Genomic DNA, 19,479 nt, shown 5'->3' with positions numbered 1-19,479 from the left:
GTGACTTGGAACAAAGAGGGGTTTCATCAAGGCTCTTTTATAGTATGGGAATACTCCTGTTTGGAAAGACACTGGCGTCAGTGTGTTTACAAATGAGAAAACATGAGGACAGCGATGTGGAAATTTTTGCTTTTTTTTTTTTCTCCATATTTTGGGCCTCTCCAAGCTGGTTATAAATGCTTTCCTTCTTCAATCGAGAATAAAAGGGTTGGTTTTTAAAGCGGGGGTTCACCCTATAAACCCAAAAAAAAAAAAAAAAAAATTTCTTCTACCATAAAATCAGGCATTGTAGCGCGAGCTACAGTATGCCTGTCCCGATTTTTTTTTTTTTTTTTTTTTATTATCCCCGTACTCACCGTGTACTCGTACATCGAAGATACCGACTCCCCTCGGGGAATGGGCGTGCCTATGGAGACGGAGGATGATTGACGGCCGGCTCTGGCGCGTCACGCTTCTCCGGAAATAGCCGAAATAGGCTTGGCTCTTCACGGCGCCTGCGCATAGCCTGTGCGCAGGCGCCGTGAAAAACCGAGACCTACTCCGGCTGTCTTCGGGGAGAGTGACGTGCCAGGGCCGGCCGTCAATCATCCTCCCTCTCCATAGGCACGCCCATTCCCCGCGGGAGCCGAAATCTATAATGTACGAGTACACAGTGAGTACGGGGGTAAAAAAATCGGGACAGGCATACTGTAGCTCGCGCTACAATGCCTGTCTCGATGGTAAAACCCTGTCACTGAGGGTGAACCACCGCTTTAAAGAAAAATGTACCCAAAAAGTATGTTGGATTAGTTACTAGATTATCTGCCATATATATACACATAAGTAATTTTTCAGATTTCTGCTTAAAGTGGTTCTGATGCCGCGTACACATGACCATTTTTAATGGTCTAGAAAAAAAGACTTTTTTTTTTTTTTTCTAACCCGATTTAGCCTAGGTTCACACTGCTGCGAATTCAAAATCGCGGTAAAATGTGCGATTTCGCGGCCGCGATTTTGCCGCGATTTCGGCCGCAATTTAATGTAAATCGCGGCCCGAAATCGCAAAAAGTAGTACAGGAACTACTTTTTGAAATCGCAGATGCGGCGTCGCACTGATTAGGACAGTGCCATTGCCGCCGATTTGAGATGCGATTTGACATGTCAAATCGCATCTCAAATCGTACCCAGTGTGAACCAGGGCTTATTGTTAAGCCTGCCTTGCCTACACACGATCGTGGAAAAAAAAAATGCTCGAGCAAAGCACGGTGACGTACAAAGGCACTATAAAGGGGAAGTACCATTCGGATGGCGCCACGCTTAGGGCTGCTTTTGGTGATTTCGTGTTAGTAAAAGTTTGGTGAGGGACGATTCGCGCTTTTCAGTCTTTCAAAAATTTTCGGTCTTTTATTTGTTTAGCAAAAAATAAAAAACAGAAGTGATCAAATATCACCGAAAGAAAGCTCTATTTGTGGGAACAAAATAACAATTATTTTTGTGTACAGTATAGCATGACCGTGTGCAATTGTCATTTAAACAGCGACCGTGCAGAAAGCTGAAAATTGGCTTGGGCAGGAAGGGGGGATAAGTGCCTGGTATTGAAGTGGTTAAAATAACGCTCTGCCGTATTGCAAACAAATGGTCTGGTCATGAAGGGAGGGGGTTAAATCTTCTGGAGCTGAAGTGGGTATTGCTGCCTGAGTAACCTACATAACATTAAAAAGTAGGGCAAAATGTAAAGTTAAAGCTCAACTGTAGTTTCACAGAGCATTTGGTAGCCACATTGATGTTACAGGAAAATACCATTTTATAATGTCTTGTTTTTATAAGGCTTTTAACCAAGCTCCAGCACCATTGTGAAGTCCTTTTTCCTGGGATAGCAGGCTACAGATAATTCAGAGAGCGCTTGGCCTAGCTCTAGCTATGACTCCGCTGGGGGAGGGGGGCAGAGTGTCAGATTGTTTCTGGGAGATTGCTGCTTTTATAAAGGGAGCAGTAGATTTACCACGCTGCTCTCTTAAAAGCCTTATAAAAATAAGATTTATTAAACAGTTTTCATGCACTATCAATGTATTCAATTAATACAGCAAAACTACAATTTGGGTTTAGTGTTTCTATCAAAGTGTAGTGTTTAATGTATCTCCTATCGGCAAGACGGGTGAGTTTATTCCAGGTTCTAGCTGATATCTCAAGGTCATCCGTGGATCAGGTTGTTTAAAACCTAAGGAGATGTTTAAAACATTCAGACCCAAAGTATTGTACCACTCTTCATATTTAGGTTTCACGGGGAGCTGTGCCTGTGGTATAGAATTTTTATAGTGTGTGTGTGTGTGTGTGTGTGTGTGTGTGTGTGGTTTTTTTTTTTCTCTTTGACAAGGAGTCCTAGAACTTTGGCTATTGCATCCAGTTTTCATTCTCTGAGGATTCTTCTAGTTCCTGCCATTGCTGTTGTTTGAGCTGTTTGGCAGCCATGGCATATCAAAGGTGTGCACTGCAGAAATTGCCCCTTTTTTTCTTTTTAGGGCCAATCCACACCACAAACTGCATGTTTGCATTCCTTTTGATGTGCGTTTACCTGCATTTGCTGTGCATTTTTCCCTAAGTGTTTCCCTTCCGAGGTCACTTTTATGTGCACTGTGATACATTGAAATGCAGCTTGCGGTGCTTTTTTTTCTTCCCTCAATGCACTGCCCTGTAGCGGTATCAACTATGCCCATAGAATGAGCTGGATCTTGGACTGTCTTTATCAGGGGTGCCCAACCTTTTGAAGAGTGAGGGACAATTAAGGGACTTGGTAACTGATCGCGGGCCACAATGAGCGGAGCGGGCGGATGACATGTCCCTGTCCACTTTGCATATGTAGAGCCAGGGCCGTTTGAAGGAATTTGGGGGCCCCAAGCAGAGAAGCGGGGGGGGGGTTATTTAAGCAGTGTGGGGGGCGTGGGGGTTTGTACAGAATTTCAGATTTTTTTTGGGGGGGGGCTGCCGAAAACTGCATTGATTTGTAATACTGTCTAGTAACGTTTGTGTGGTCAGTGTCTCCTCTGTAGGTCATGATGAGGGGCGGTCTGGGCAAATGTTAGCGACCATGCGGTACAGGAGATTCAGTTTGCTGTTCCCGGCTGGACTGAAAGGAAGTGAGCACTCAGTGTGTGCACTTCATGTCAGTCTGGTCGGGAACACAGGAAACTAAATCTCTTGTCCCGCTCGGTTATGGTCGGACTGCAGGAGGAAGCAAGAGGAGCTCCGCCACGCTACAGGCTGCAACATTTATAGGAAGCTGCGACGGCGGCAGCTGGGGCCCCAAGCAGTTGCTTGCTTTGCCTGTCTTGTTCCGACGGGCCTGTGTAGAGCAGACATGGGCACAGTCCACTCTACTCTGCCCTCCAATCCGCCTAGATGGAAGACTAGGGATCCCCTGCTGTTTGTGTTATATATATATATATATATATATATATATATATATATATATATATATATATATATATATATATATATATATATATATATATATATATATATATATATATATATATATAAAATGTAGGGGGGTGTGAACGGACACAAGGGCTGCTCCATAGAGATTAAACTTATGGTAGTGCTTTGTTGTGGGCTGTAACCCTGGTGTGAAGCTGTGTTGGAGTGCCATTCAAAATGAATGGTACCACAGCATACCAAGAAACATAATGTAAATTCCCACAATGCAGTGGTGTTAATGGGCCCCGGGTACGCCTTTGCAGCTGGCAGGACATTCTGCCACTTGTGGATTCTTGTCTCTGACCTAATTTTCTACATATCTAGGTGAATCTTCTGACTACATTATAAATGTACCTTGCAGAAACCTACTTTCCCTTTTGTGTGTTTTCTCTTGGGGAGCAAAGTCTTCTCTAGGAGAGGTCTAGATAATTGATACTTGCACAAAGCACAGCCAGCAATTTACACAGATCTGCTACCTGGTTACGATCTGTTTTAAAGTACTGTTTTTTGTTTTTGTTTTGTTTTTTAAGTGCATCATGGGATGAGTAAATATAAAATTGTTGGAAAATGCGGTCATAGAGATGACTAGACGGGCCAAGTGGAATTTTACTTTTCTCCTTTTTTTTTTTTTTTTTTTTTATTTTATTTTTTTTAGCAAAGCATATTTTGCAACCCACCATTTGTACCTGGTCATACTAACGCTAAAGAATGAACTGTGACCTATTGATTGCATAAGTGCAAACTGTTGAATATCTGTTTTTCTTTTTACAGGTGAGACCTCCTGATGGGCCAGACACGCTTTTTCCATCTTGGGACTTCTGTGCGGTTAATCGTGGAAACTGACCTCACCATGACAGGCTGCAAATTTTGGTGGAGACCATCATTGTTCGTCATCCTTTTGTTTTCTTTGGCGACCGCAATAAACTCGGCAGAGACTAATAATCAGACTGCCAATTCTTCAGAGGCACTGGATTCATTACCTGTGGTCACATCAATAGTAGATCATATAATTGCGAAAGAAGGGAACAGCGTGATCATTCACTGCAATATTGAGGGACACCCTGATCCTCATTTCCAGTGGTACAACTCCCATGGGCATCTACTTCAAGAGGAAAATGGTAAGCTTACTTAAAGGGTTTGTAAAGTGTTTTTTTTTTTTTTTTTTTTTTTTCTTAATGGCTTCCTTTACCTTAATGCAGTGCTGTTTTCATGTCCTCATTGTTCGTTTTTGGTCTCAAGTTGCTGTAATTCTTCTCTGATCTCCACACTTCCTGGTTGTCTGTTTCCTGATAACCACAGTACTGAGCTTTCTCTCTGTGGTCACTAATCAAGGAGGTGTGATTACTGTGTGTCTAAAACCCCTCAGCACCAATCAGTTTCGTTTTCCAAACCATCACTGCCCTGTATTGGCTCTGTACAGCACAGAGGCAGGAAACGACATGCAAAAACGAAACTAGAGACTACAGGTACATTTTATACGATTTGATTTTTAATCGTTTTTAAAAGGAATCGGTTAACTATTATGTCTCTATACCCTGTAAGCAGTCATTTCAGCAAAAAAAAATTTTTTGTTTACAACTCCTTTAACCACTTACGGACCCCCCACTGTATATATATACGTCCTCTTTTTAAACATGGATATCTCAGTAACGGCAGCAGCTGCTGCCACAACTGAGATATCCATGTTTTCAGCTGGCGGCCGTGTAAACGATAACGGCGGTCTCCGCGGCGGATTCGCCGCGAGATCGCCGTTATCGGTGGCGGGAGAGGGGCCCCCCCTCCCGCCGCTTTTCCGCGCCCTCCGCCGCTTACCGGAGCCGTCGGTAGCGGCGGAGGAGATCCGATGCTGCCGCCTGGAGAGTGAGGACTTGAGTGAGGGCAAGATGGCCCCCACCCGTCCTCATAGCTCTGCTGGGCGGAAGTGACGTCAAAACGTCAGTCCCGCCCAGCCTCTTAAAGAGACAATTTTTTTTCTGTCATTTTTTTAAATGACAAATTTTCCTTTTTTTATTTTTTTTTTTGCATTTAAGCCTAAATATGAGATCTGAGGTCTTTTTGACCCCAGATCTCATATTTAAGAGGACCTGTCATGCTTTTTTCTATTACAAGGGATGTTTACATTCCTTGTAATAGGAATAAAAGTGATAATTTTTTTTTTTTTTATATTTTAGTGTAAAAAATAATAAAATCAATAAAATGAAATAAGAAAACAAAAAAAAAATTTTTTTAAAGCGCCCCGTCCTGACGAGCTCGCGCGCAGAAGCGAACGCATACGCAAGTAGCGCCCGCATATGAAAACGGTGTTCAAATCACACAAGTGAGGTATCGCCGCGATCGTTAGAGCGAGAGCAATAATTATAGCCCTAGAGCTACTCTGTAGCTCAAAAAATGCAACTTATAGAATTTTTTAAACGTCGCCTATCTAGATTTTTAAGGGTAAAAGTTTGACGCCATGCCACGAGCGGGCGCAATTTTAAAGCGTGACATGTTGGGTATCATTTTACTCGGCGTAACATTATCTTTCACAATATATAAAAAAATTGGGCCAAATTTATTATTGTCTTATTTTTTAATTCAAAAAAGTGAATTTTTTCCAAAAAAAGTGCGCTTGTAAGACTGCTGCGCAAATACGGTGTGACAAAAAGTATTGCAATGACCGCCATTTTATTCTCTAGGGTGTTAGAAAAAAAAAATATATAATGTTTGGGGGTTTTAAGTAATTTTCTAGCAGAAAAAAATGTTTTAGTCTTGCAAACACCAAATCTGAAAAACACCTGAGGTCTTTAAGTGGTTAATAAATGCATTCAAATAGCCCACTGCTCTCTTCGTTCTCCTAGTCTTCCCATAGTCCATAAAGAAAGCAAACTAAAGGAAGCTGCAACCAGTTAAAAAAAACACAATCCAGAGAGGCACACCTTTTTTGAATTCCCTACTAATGCTTATATGTAGTAATTATTCAACAAACACTTAATTTTTTTATGTACGTGTGCACCCTGCCTGTTTGACTAACGCTATTATAAATTAAGATGACCGTGTCTCCCTTTGGACAACCGATAAATCCGTGTGTATGTAAGGTTTCCCGGATTTCAGTATTATGTGATCATATGATACAGGGACAGATGAGACCATGGCCTATAAACTAAAGCTGGCCTCAGAACATTTTCGAAAAAGAAAATTGAACAACTGTTCAGAAAATTTCAAAATGGTTAGTGGGGTAAAACTAATGTTAATTTTCGACTGTAGTTACTGGCAATTCAGAGCAGGATGAAAATTGTTTTCTCAAATGAAATGTTGTTTTTTGTCTGTGAAAAAACGTACATTTTTGTGATTTAGACTAGGTTGACACTGCTGCGAATTCAAAATCGCGGTAAAATTGTGATTTTACCGCGATTTTGCAGCTGCGGTTTTGCCGCGATTTCGGCCGCGATTTAAGAGACATCTGTGCAGGGTTCAATGTAAATCGCGGCCCGAAATCGCAAAAAGTAGTACAGGAACTACTTTTTGAAATCGGTGCAGCGCCGCAGATGCGGCAAATGCCGCCGATTTGAGATGCGATTTGAGATGTGAAATCGTACCCAGTGTGAACCTGGGCTTAAACCTGTTTTAGTATTCAAATGGCAGGTCTGGATAACCTTTTTAAGGGCTTTAAAACCAAATTAGTTGATTCAGTTGTGGCAAGAAAGAATGTAATCACTGTTTGGCCAGTTTTTGTCATGTTCTCACACGGGCATTCCTTGTGTCCGTTTTTTTTATCCATCCGTTGACTGGTGAAAAAATGGACATGCATGTATCTCAATGGGATAGCGGACGTTGGAGGATGATCATCCGCTGGCATCCGTCTTTTTTAAGCTAAGCTTTGTTCTTTTAAGATGGAAGAAAACACAATTTTTCTTCGTTTTAAGAATAAGAATAAAAACAGAACGGACGAAAAACGAATGTTGGTGGATGATCCGCTTAAATCTCTTTTTTCAACCCCCTTTTTTTTTCTTTCATTATGTGCACTGTGATACATTGCAATGCAGAAAAATGCAGCTTGCGGTACTTTTTTTTTTTTTTTTTTTTTTTTCCCTCAATGCACTGCACTGTAGCGGTATCAACATAGAAAACACAATTTTTACTTCCTTTTTAATAAAAAAAAAAAAAAACAGAACGGACGAAAAACGAATGTTAGTGGATGATCCGCTTAAATCTTTTTTTTTTTTTTTTTTTTTTTTCTTTCATTAAACAGACTGTATATAGCCGGTTGCTAAGGTGAGGGTCGGGAAGCTGGCCACCAATGAGTCATCAGCTGTTAGCGGGGTTTTCCGCTGACAGCTGAATGTAAATAAAAAAAAATGGCATGGGGTTTCCCCCCCAGGTCCATACCAGGCCCTTCGGGTCTAGTATGGATTCGGATGGGATCCCCCCATTGCCCCCCCCCCCAAATCCATACCAGGCCCTTATCCGAGCATGCAGCCTGGCAAGGGAGGGGACGAGCGCGTGCGCCCCCCCTGAACCATACCAGGCCACGTCCTCAACATGGGGTGGTGTGTGCTTTTGGGGCAGGGGGGCACTCCAAAGCACCTTGCCCCCATGTTCATCGGGACAAGGGTCTCTTCTCAACAACCCTGGCCAGTGGTTGTCAGGGTCTGCAGGTGGGGGGCTTATCAGAATCTGGAAGCCAGTTTTAACAAGAGGGGGGGCAGACCCCCCCCCTTTTGTGAATGTGTTTCGGGTACATTGTACTGTCTTGCCATTTTCAGCTCTCAAGAAATTATAGGCCGTCAGCAGAAAAAGATTGATCAATTTTCAAATATGTATACACCATAGTTTGTAGAATCTGACTTTTACAAAGACTAAATATACACTGATTTGGCTATTTTTACCAAGAAATATAGCAGAATTCGTTTTGGCCTACATTTATGAAGAGAGGGTATTTACAGAAGTTTAATAGAAACAAAGAAAAATGCCACCGACAAGAAGGCTCTATCTGTCTCAAAAAAATAACAATTTTAATTGGTTACAGAGTTGCATGATTGAGTAATTGTCATTCAAAGTGTGAAAGCTGAAAATTGTTTATTTTATTCAGCTGTGTTTACGCAATGCAACTTGTAACATCCAAGTGAAAGATCTAACATCAAGTCCGATAAATTAAAATTCAAAAACCGAATCACAGAGTTGGGGGGGGGGGGGGGGGGGGGAGATCACCCCCCTTGTGGCAGAAGTTTATTGGACCACCTTTTGCTTTAATTACAGCCTTTAGTCTGTTAGTATGTCTCTACTAACTTTGTACATCTAGACATTGCCATATTTGCCCACACTCTTCTTTGCATACCTGCTTAAGTTTGTTGAAATTTAATGCTGACCATTTGTGGACTGCAGTCTTCAAGTCATTCCACTGATTTTCAATTGGGCTTAAGTCTGGGCTCTGACTAAGCCATGCAATGACATTCACATTTTTGCTGTGTGCTTTGGATTAGAAGGTAAACCTTCTTCCCATTGACAACTTTCTGGCAGAGGGCAGCAGATTTTTCTCAAGAATTTGATGGTATTCTTGCCCATCCATTTTTCGTTCTGTCCTGACAAGTGCCCAAGTCCCTGCTGCAGAGAAACCTCCCCATAACAGGATGGCACCACATCCATGCTTTACTATAGGAATGGTATTTGGATGGTGAGCTGTGTTGGATTTCCGCCAGACACATTGTTTGGTGTTGAGGCCAAATAGTTCAATTTGTGTCTCATCTGACCATAACGCCCTTTTCCATGTGGCCTTAGAATCTTCAATGTGCATTTAAGGTAATCGGATGAGACAAAAATGTAATCATTTGGCCTCAACACCAAACAAAATGTATTGTGGAAATCCAATACAGCTCACCATCCAACTAACGCCACTCCTGCAGTAAAGCATGGAGGTTTTTCTCTGCAGCAGGGACTGGAGCACTTGTCAGGATAGAATAAAAATGGATCAGGCAGAATACCCATTAGTTTCATGAGGAAAATCTGCCCTTTGCCATTAAGTTGTCAATGGGGAGAAGATTTACCTTCCAACATGGCAATGACCCAAAGCACACAACAAAATGACCACACAGTGTTTGAGGGAGCAACAGGTTTATGTCCTTGCATGGTCTAGTCACAGCCCAGATTTAAACCTCATTGAAAATATGTGGAATGGCTTGAAGACTGAAGTCCACAAAATTTACACCATCAAATTTACGTGAACTTGAGCAGACTTGCAAAGAAGACTAGGCAAATTTTGCAAAAGTCTAGATGTGTAAAGTTAGTAGATATAAAACAAAAACTGCTTTTAATTTCAGGTTCCAAAGCAACAAAATGTGATTGTTTTAAAGGGGGGGGGGGGGGTGATTATTTTCTGTTTCTACTGTACTTTTCTGCTGTGTTAAATGGTTTTGCACAGAGCAGCCCTAAATCTCTTCTGGGGTCCCCCAATGGCACTCTGAGCTCCTCCTCTGACCTTGTACCCCTAAACTCCCCCCCAGGTCCATACCAGGCCCTTCGAGTCTAGTATGGATTCGGATGTGACCCCCCCCCCAAATCCATACCAGGCCCTTATCTGAGCATGCAGCCCGGCAAGGGAGGGGATGAGCGAGCGCCCCCCCCCCCCCCCCTGAACCATACCAGGCCACTTCCTCAACATGGGGTGATGGGTGGGAAAGTCAAAAATCTTGTTTTCATTAAAGGAGTTTTAAAGGCAGTTTTTTTTTTTTTTTTGTATCTTAACCACTAGCCGACCGCGCACCGTCATTATACGGCGGCAGGTCGGCTCTCCTGGGCGAGAGCCCGAAATAATACGGCGGCTCTTTGAGCCGCCACTAGGGGGCGCGTGCGATCGCCGCCGGGCACACGCGATCGCTCGTTACAGAGCGGGGAACGGGAGCTGTGTGTGTAAACACACAGCTCTCGTTCCTGTCAGCGGGGGAAATGCTGATTTTCTGTTCATACAATGTATGAACAGAAGATCAGTGTTTCCCCTAGTGAGGCCACCCCCCCCCCCCCCCCACAGTAAGAACACACCCAGGCATACTTGACCCCTTCCCCGCCCCCTAGTGTTAACCCCTTCACTGCCAGTGGCATTTTTATAGTAATCCAATGCATTTTTATAGCACGGATCGCTATAAAAATGCCAATGGTCCCAAAAATGTGTCAAAAGTGTCCGAAGTGTCCGCCATAATGTCACAGTACCGAAAAAAAATCGCTGATCGCCGCCATTACTAGTAAAAAAAATATATTAATTAAAATATCATAAAAATACCCCCTATTTTGTAAACGCTATAACTTTTGCGCAAACCAATCAATAAACGCTTATTGCGATTTTTTTTTACGAAAAATATGTAGACGAATACGTATCGGCCTAAACTGAGGGAAAAAGGTTTTTTATATATTTTTGGGGGATATTTTACAGCAAAAAGTAAAAAATATTAATTTTTTTTTAAATTGTCGCTCTATTTTTGTTTATAGCGCAAAAAATAAAAACCGCAGAGGTGATCAAATACCACCAAAAGAAAGCTCTATTTGTGGGAAAAAAAGGACGCCAATTTTGTTTGGGAGCCACGTCGCACGACCGCGCAATTGTCAGTTAAAGCGGCGCAGTCCCGAATCGCAAAAAGTCCTCTGGTCTTTGGGCAGCAATATGGTCCGGGGGTTAAGTAGTTAATGCATCATATGTACCATGGTGGGGCTGCTGCACACAGAAGGCTTTTTATCTTAATGCATTAAGATAAAAAGCCTTCTGTGTGTAGCAGCCCCAACCCCCCTAATACTTACCTGAGGTCCCTCTCTATCAGCGATGTCCACGAGTGTCTCAGCTGTCCGGGATTCTCTTTCCTGATTGGCTGCGACACAGAAGCGACACTATTGACTCCTGCTGCTGTCAGTCAGCTAGCCAATCAGGGGGAGAGGGGCCGGGGTCAGACTCCATGTCTGAATAGACACAAGGAGCTCTGACTCGGCTTGTGTTCCCCCATAGCAAGCTGCTTGCTGTGGGGACACTGAACAGGAGGGAGGGGCCAGGATCACATTAGAGGGACCCGAGAAGAGGAGGATCCGGGCTGATCTATGTGAATCCACTGCAACAGAGCAGGTAAGTAGAACATGTTTTTTTATTTTTATTGGAAAGAAACTTTAATATTAATAACATCTGATAAGTTAGGGCCCAGCTAGTATGTTTTGGGATGCATTTGTACTTGAGATTAGCCATCCACTGCATGACTTTGTGGAAGATACAGTTCTGCATTCTTAAGCATGTTGGGTCTACATTAATCGCAGAAAACCTTTTTTATTGGGCTGAAAAAAATTATAGTTGACTGTGAGCCAAAAACATGTCATGGCAGAGTTGTAATAAGCTACAAAAACCTTCTCTGCTTTCAAGGGAAGCTAGAGCATTTTTGGTGAGCACCTATTTTTTAGTTATGTTAAAATGTGAATAATAAAAACATTTCTTAAAGGTTTTTCACCTAAACGCATTCTGTGTGTTGGGGTGAAAAACCTCCTGTGATGCAGCAGCCCCCCTTTTACTTACCTGAACCCAGTCTTTCCAGCGACGGGGACGAGCACACCAGCTCCAGCCAGTGTCTCAGGTCATGATTGGATAGATTGATAGCAGCGTCTCTAGCCCTCACTCTGTACATGCACTGGAGGCTGTGGCAGGTAAAGGGGGTGCCCCGCCTTCTTTTTCAAGCTAGCCCATCCATAGGGTATGGGTATATAGGATTTGTCAGGCTGGCTTTGTTAGACCAATAGGATGGTCATGGGTGGTGTCGGCAGCATGGAGAACAATGCCGGCAGACCACAAAGCCCAGCCACAGTGGTTTCAGAAAGTGAGAGCAGGGACGGTGGAGGAGAGGGGGCAGGAGCTGGAACATGTTGCATGTTCCACCCTTTTATACAAATGGAACATGTAACCTGTTCCAAAGGTTTTAAGCTCGGTTTCCACTAGTGTGACTTGTCATGCGACTTGGGACTGCAAAGTCGCATGACAAGTCGTACCCCTTGATTTCCAATCAGTACCGTTCATATCTGTGCGACTTCAATGTAGTCCCTACGCTACTTTGGTCCCACTTTGATGCCATTTGAGAACAGGCATACACAGCAATTGTTTCAAGTCGCATCAAAATTGCGGCAAAATCTCGTGACTTGCAGGTTGCCATAATGGAAACCTAGCCTAAAGGGAAAATAGACCCCATAAAATTATGCCCACGTGTGTTGATCATCTAAATTAACAATATTACACCTGGCATAGTCCTTTATTTATATTTCAAACCGTCCAGTGTACAGTAAATATGACAAGCTATCTTCATTGGGCTGAGAGTTTCATGAAACTGAACAGATTTAATTTATGTAGCACTGATGGTCTTGCTGCTAATAGAAAAGTAGCTAGCAAAATGTCATGCCAGTATTAAAATTAATCCAGGAAGGACGTTCTGTGCTGTAGTGCATTCATTACCTAGTACAAATTCTGATAGAACGTGTTATTTCAGATCTCTGTTATTTCCTGCCATTCAGACAGTGTGTTCTGACTCAGGAAATTGCAGCCATGGTACACTACTTTGTATTCTCCAATAGTATAACCGCAGAAATGAGCAAGTCAAATACATTAAGGCTAGGTTCACACTGCTGCGAATTTTACCGCAAATTCGCGCCCGTGATTTTAGGGAATGCCAGTCTATAGAGTTGAATTTGCAACGCACACGGATCAAACTCGCACAGGACCCTTTTTTCCCCCGCAGCTTAGATCGCACCACACTGATGTGAACGGCACTAATGGAAAACGATGTTATTTTAATGACTTGCGAATTTGAGCGATCGCAACAGCTCAAATTCGCAAAAGAATTTGCAGCAGTGTGAACCTAGCCTTAACCACTTCCCGACCTCCTCATGTACATTTACGTCGGCAGAATGGCACGGACAGGCACATCAACGTACCTGTACGTGCCTGCCTAGACGTGGGTGGGGGGTCCGATCAGGACCCCCCCCGGTACATGCGGAGGTCGGGTCCGCTCGGGGAGCGATCCGGGAAGACGGCGCGGCTGTTTGTTTATAGTCGCGATCGCTCCCCGGAGCTGAAGAACGGGGAGAGCCGTGTGTAAACACGGCTTCCCCGTGCTTCACTGTGGCGGCGCATCGATCGAGTGATCCCTTTTATAGGGAAGACTCGATCGATGGTGTCAGTCCTACAGCCACACCCCCCTACACTAGTAAACACATACACAGTGATCCCTAAATGTTACAGCGCCCCCTGTGTTTAACTCCCAAACTGCAACTGTCATTTTCACAATAAAGAATGCAATTTAAATGCATTTTTTGCTGTGAAAATGACAATGGTCCCAAAAATGTGTCAAAATTGTCCGAAGTGTCCGCCATAATGTCGCAGTCACGAAAAAAATCGCTGATCGCCGCCATTACTAGTAAAAATAAATAAAAATGCAAAAAAACTATCCCCTATTTTGTAAACGCTATAAATTTTGCACAAACCAACCGATAAACGATTATTGCGATTTTTTTTTTTTTTTTTTTTTTTTTTTACCAAAAATAGGTAGAAGAATACGTATCGGCCTAAACTGAGGGGAAAAAAAAAATTATATATGTTTTTGGGGGATATTTATTACAGCAAAAAGTAAAAAATATTGCATTTTTTTTTTAAATTGTCACTCTATTTTTGTTTATAGCGCAAAAAATAAAAACCGCAGAGGTGATCAAATACCACCAAAAGAAAGCTCTATTTGTGGGGAAAAAAGGACGCCAATTTTGTTTGGGAGCCACGTCGCACGACCGCGCAATTGTCTGTTAAAGCGACGCAGTCCCGAACTGTAAAAACCCCTTGGGTCTTTAGCCAGCATATTGGTCCGGGGCTTAAGTGGTTAAAGAACTATTGCATAAAGTGTTGGATGAGCCATTAAGAATATTAAGCAATAGCTAATTATTATTGGTAACTATTTACACAGCGGATGTGCTATGTTCTTAATATGTATTAATAATGTAAAGCTGGAAACTAAAAATTTCAGCACCAAGCAAGGAGCTAAATATGTAAATGGGTCTGGTCACTAAATGTTTTATTTAGCCATTCTTGTAATGCAGGTATCTCTACCTCAAAGCATAGTCAGTCAAGTTGTTGACTGGAAAAATCCCCCATCCCTACCCTACATCCGAGTTCCTCCCTTTACATCAGACACCCCATCAGACCCCCCCTTCCCCCCAAGTCTGCAAACTCCAAAACTTTAGGATACCGTTACCATCCCAGTCCTTACTGATGCAGTCTGCACATGCCTAGACTTGGAGCTGCCTGTGTTGGCTACAGCTAAAGTGACTACTAGCCTGGGTTCTCTTGAAAGCCCCCAACCCGTTAAGAATTTTCCAGTGCATTTCCCTATTACATCTGTTATTTTCCTTGTTGGGTCGATAACTATAAAATATCTTTGCCCCTCCAAAACATTTTTACCCAACAATACCCTATGGAGGTGGTTCCTAAAGTGGCCTGAGTGAGTAAATAACTTGTATAGCGCTACAAATGCGAACTGAATCGCCTTCAGGCGCTTGGCCTGTCCCCATTGTGGACCAAATGTGTTTTTGTCTCAACCAGACTTGACTGTCCCTGCTGAGAGATTCCTGGTTTTCAAAGACCCAGTGGATAAAAGGATAGAAGATCTCTAAGGCTTGGTTCACATTTGTGTGGGTGCAGGAGTACATGTAAATTGCACGCATTCCTGCAGCCCCACACAAAATGTGCTACTTTAAGAAAACGAGTGTGGGTGCCATTAACTCTTAATGGCATCCCACACGCTGAAAAACATGGTGCAATTACATGGCCATGTTTTTAAACAGGTACTGGTAACTTTTTCATACAGGAAACGTAGGCACAGCAACCGATTTCAAATGAATAAACTGCTGTGCACTTGCAAATGCATAATGCAGAGCCACATATATGTGAAATCTAGGGTAAGACCTTATTCTACCTTGCAAGTCCTAACCTGCTATTGTGACTATATACATATGCCAGATCCTAGAGTTCTAGTTCAAGGTTATGTCCTGGGAATCCTGCATCTGCCCTTCATTAGCTAGAGCTCTGGTCTGTGGACCCCACTCTATATTGAGTTAAAAGGTTAGAGCAAGGGTAGGACTTGTAGTTCTGCAACAGCTGGAGGGCCAAAGGTTGCCTACCCCTGGGTTAGCAGATATTATTTACCAAATATAAAAATTGGGACTACAACAAAACACTACTTGGCATATAGTGAGCTCCTCTTAGTAAAAATGGCTTCAGCTTGGCCTCCTTCCCATGGGAATATCCTCACAAACATGTTTTGTCCAGTAGGGGCTTAATCTTGGAGGCCTCTGATTAAGCCCCTACTGCGCGAAACATGCTAGGAGGGGGTTCTCTCATGGGTAGGAGACCAAGCTGAAGCCTTTTTGTTTTTACCACAAAAATTCACTATATGCCAAAACAGTGTGCAGATGGATATCCTTTTTGTCCTCTGGCTAAGAGGCGAAAGAGTACGCAAAGGTAACATTTTCTGTGTGAAACTCTACTCCTGAGGCTAAAAAGAGTTTTAATTTGGTTTCTCTCAAGGTCCAAGGCAAAGCCTGAAACTCTGTTCCACTGTAAATCCTGGATCCCTAAGCGCCTTAAGTGAGCAAGTCCTCCTAACAATTAGGGGACTTCCTCACTTGTCATATTTTGGGGGTACAGTCTGTTTATTCATCTGGTCTGAGGACATTTTAGACTTTTTTTTTGTTTCAGAAAGTCGTATGCATTTGACCCAAAAAAAGGAGAGGTTTCTATTCAACCCTGTTTACTGTCCTCAAAGCAAAATCTGCCCCATACTAGATCTAAAAAAAAAAAAAAATGTAAACACTCAAGTACACAAATTTGGCTTAGATTCCACCTGGTCTGTTATGGTTTCCCTCCATGAGAGAGTTTCTGGCCTCTGTGGACATCAAGGATACTTGCATACATATCATCATTTTTTTGGGTACACCAAGGCTACTTTAATTTCACTGATGCATAACCTTATAGATTTAAAGCCCTTACCTTTTGGCCTGTCCACTGCACTTCGGGTCTTTACAAGGGTGTTTGCCCCTGTTCCTGTATTGCTTCGCTCCCATGGCATCCAAATGGTAGATATCTGGACAACCCTTTTCTGAATAAATAGTTAACTCTGGCTCTATCAGCCAAAGACCAATGGGCCCTGCAGATCTCAGAGAGATCTGGATAGATACTAAGTCTCCAGAAATCTGCACTGAAAACATTTCTATGTTTTTTTTGTTTTGTTTTTTTAGAATGTCTGGGCCTGGTTCTAGACATGGCCCTTTACAAGGTTTTCATTTGGATACAGTTTAGTCTCCTCTCCGACATTCAGATTCTGCCGTGCAGGAGCTATCTGGCCCTCCTTTTTTTGTTTGAAGGTCTTGGACCTAATGGTATTTTTTTTATATGCCTAATTTCACTCAAAACTTTAGCAGCTTGATATTCTGGTAGTGTGTTACAAGAGGGTACGGTCTCTTAATTGTTCCATATGCCTAACCAGGCTTGTTCTAGCATGGTGTCTCAAAAGTTTGACACAGAATCTGGAAATCCTTCCAATAGTTAGGCTGGCATCTGCCAAAGGCGCCTTCCAATCTAGCTGGGGAGGAATCTTGGGCACCCTCCAAGTACAGGAAACTTGGTCGTTGGAGGAAGTTCAGCCTGATGAACATTCTGGAACTCGTGGTAAACTTGGTTTCCCTTTTAACGCTGGAATTATTTGCAAGGTCGCTCAACTAAGAATCAGATATCAACCATTAGGGAGTCTCGCTGCTCAAATAGAATCAGATCAGATTCTGACTTGGGCAGAACTTCATGTTCCAGCCCTGGCTGCTCTGCAGACTTCCCCAGTCATCAACATCTGGACACTGGAAAATTATCTCTTCCTCCCAGAGGTGTTTCAAGACCTCTGTCATAGGTAGGGCATGCCAAACGTGGATCTCCTGGCTTCCAGGTTCAACAAAAAAACAGACGTTTTGTCTCCAGGTCAAAGGATCTTCTGTAAGTTTTATTGGGTGGATGTTCAGGCCTCAGCTGTTGCCAGCTCCAGTTTGGTTCTTCAGGCAGTTCTGTTGAGCCACCTCTACTAACCTGTTTTTGTTTGCCCTCTTACTCACTCTTCAGTGGATCTGCTTTTCACCTTCTCTAATATTCCTGAACTATTATCCTGTATCCCATAATGTACAACTAAGAAAATAGATTTTTGAATTGCCATAAAATCCTTTTCTTGGTGTACATTACAGAACACAGGCCCCTTAATTCCACCCTTAAATCCACTCCTCCTATTGCTTGCTAATAAATCGAAGGCATGCTAGGAGCCAGAGGGGTTATTCCTGCAACTTTGTTTTGCCATTGTCCAAATCTCCAGAAGACTGCATTATAACCATATGTATCGGAGTTCTCATCCTGCGTCCTGTAATGTCCTCCAAGAAAAGGATTCAAAAATCTTATTTCGTTCTAATATGCCCTGTTACCTTTTTTATATGTTGTGATTCATAATATATTTTAGTCCATACACATTATGACTTGTTGCATTTACTCCCATTTTCACATATAGCTGTTTGTATTTTGTTGCCTATATTTAATATACACACTTTCTTTAGCAGGTGAAATACGAGAAAGTATATTTTATTAAGAACCGACAGTATATTAATCTCCTTGTCTTTTGTTTTTTCAGATGGAAAATGGTGGTTTTTTGATAGTGGACTTTTAAATATCACCAGTGTATCTTTCGAGGATAGAGGAAAATACACTTGTGTTGCTACCAATGCCCATGGCACTGTAAACAATACAGTTACTCTGAGAGTAATTTTTACCTCTGGTGACATGGGAATCTATTACATGATTGTCTGCCTGGTGGCATTTACCATAGTGATGGTACTGAATATAACAAGATTGTGTATGATGAGCAGTCATTTGAAGAAGACAGAAAAAGCCATTAATGAATTCTTCAGGACAGAAGGTGCAGAAAAATTACAAAAGGCTTTTGAGATTGCAAAAAGAATTCCCATCATCACTTCTGCCAAGACACTCGAGCTTGCCAAAGTCACTCAGTTTAAAACAATGGAGTTTGCACGATATATTGAGGAACTGGCCAGAAGTGTTCCTTTACCCCCTCTTATCATGAACTGCAGGATAATAATGGAAGAGATCATGGAGGTTGTTGGCCTGGATGAACCAGGACATTTATTTGTAAGACAGGGAGCTGTTGGTCAGGAAGTTTGTGATGTGGATGACGTCTTTACCATCCCTAATGCTTTGCAGCGAAGCGATTCTCCAACAGCTGAGTCGGATGCCTCCTCTATACATGAGCCCTCTCGGCAAATTGCTATAACAGTGTCTGTACATCCAATGGCCAAGAAACACTGTATGGATACAGAATCACAGGACAGCATACCATCAAGTATAAAAGAGGACTCCACAACAAGAGAATGTACTCAGACTTCTGAACCTACTGAACCAACTGAACCTCCCCCAGATAATCCCACTACGTGTATTATATATGAAAGCCATGTCTAGATGGGAAATCTATGCAGATCACTAATAGATACTTGGAGCACCTTATAGAGAAGATGTTAACAAATTGCCACCTAGCCTTACTAGAAAACAAACAACCATTTCCTCCCCAAAATCATTTAGTGGCTGGCTCACCTGCAGCTTTGATAACAAGGTGGAGTTTTATGGCATTCAATGACATACCACCAGATATACACCTGCACTCAAAAGTTGCTATCACACTAAGAAAATATAGCTACAGTAGACTCTCTAAATGTGTATTTATTATTTTGTTGTTAACCCACTGGTTTATTTTTTATTTTTTTATGTCCTGCCGATGAAATGTCATTATACATTTTTGTAAATATTGTTTCAGATTGAAATGGCTCTACAGCTGAAGGCTGCGAATGACAGGGAACATTTGCTTTAATGGTATTTCACCTTCGACAAAAAATGGAACTAACCATGGATAAGCTTTCCAAATGCATTAGTAAGCCCGAGGGCCTTGTCATTTGACAATC

General features: G+C 42.4%; 1 protein-coding gene across 3 annotated transcripts in view; it reads left to right on the top strand.

Annotated features, from left to right (window-relative positions):
* Nucleotides 1–19,233, top strand: part of MFAP3L (microfibril associated protein 3 like) — a 50,394-nt gene extending 31,161 nt beyond the window's left edge. For 2 of the 3 annotated variants that reach the window (XM_040333236.1, XM_040333228.1), the window contains exons 2-3: nt 4,225–4,571; nt 18,141–19,233. In XM_040333236.1, the coding sequence (XP_040189170.1) occupies nt 4,238–4,571; nt 18,141–18,982 (1,176 nt within the window). In that variant the 5' untranslated portion in view covers nt 4,225–4,237 and the 3' untranslated portion in view covers nt 18,983–19,233. Of the gene's footprint in view, nt 1–3,740; nt 3,951–4,224; nt 4,572–18,140 lie in introns of those variants that run through there. The other variant, XM_040333244.1, reaches the window with a different exon arrangement.
* Nucleotides 19,234–19,479: the final 246 nt, after the last annotated feature.

The sequence above is a fragment of the Rana temporaria genome, chromosome 1, assembly GCF_905171775.1.
Source record: "Rana temporaria chromosome 1, aRanTem1.1, whole genome shotgun sequence".
Classification (NCBI taxonomy): Eukaryota; Metazoa; Chordata; class Amphibia; order Anura; family Ranidae; genus Rana; species Rana temporaria.
This window is presented reverse-complemented; position numbering and strand designations above follow the sequence as displayed.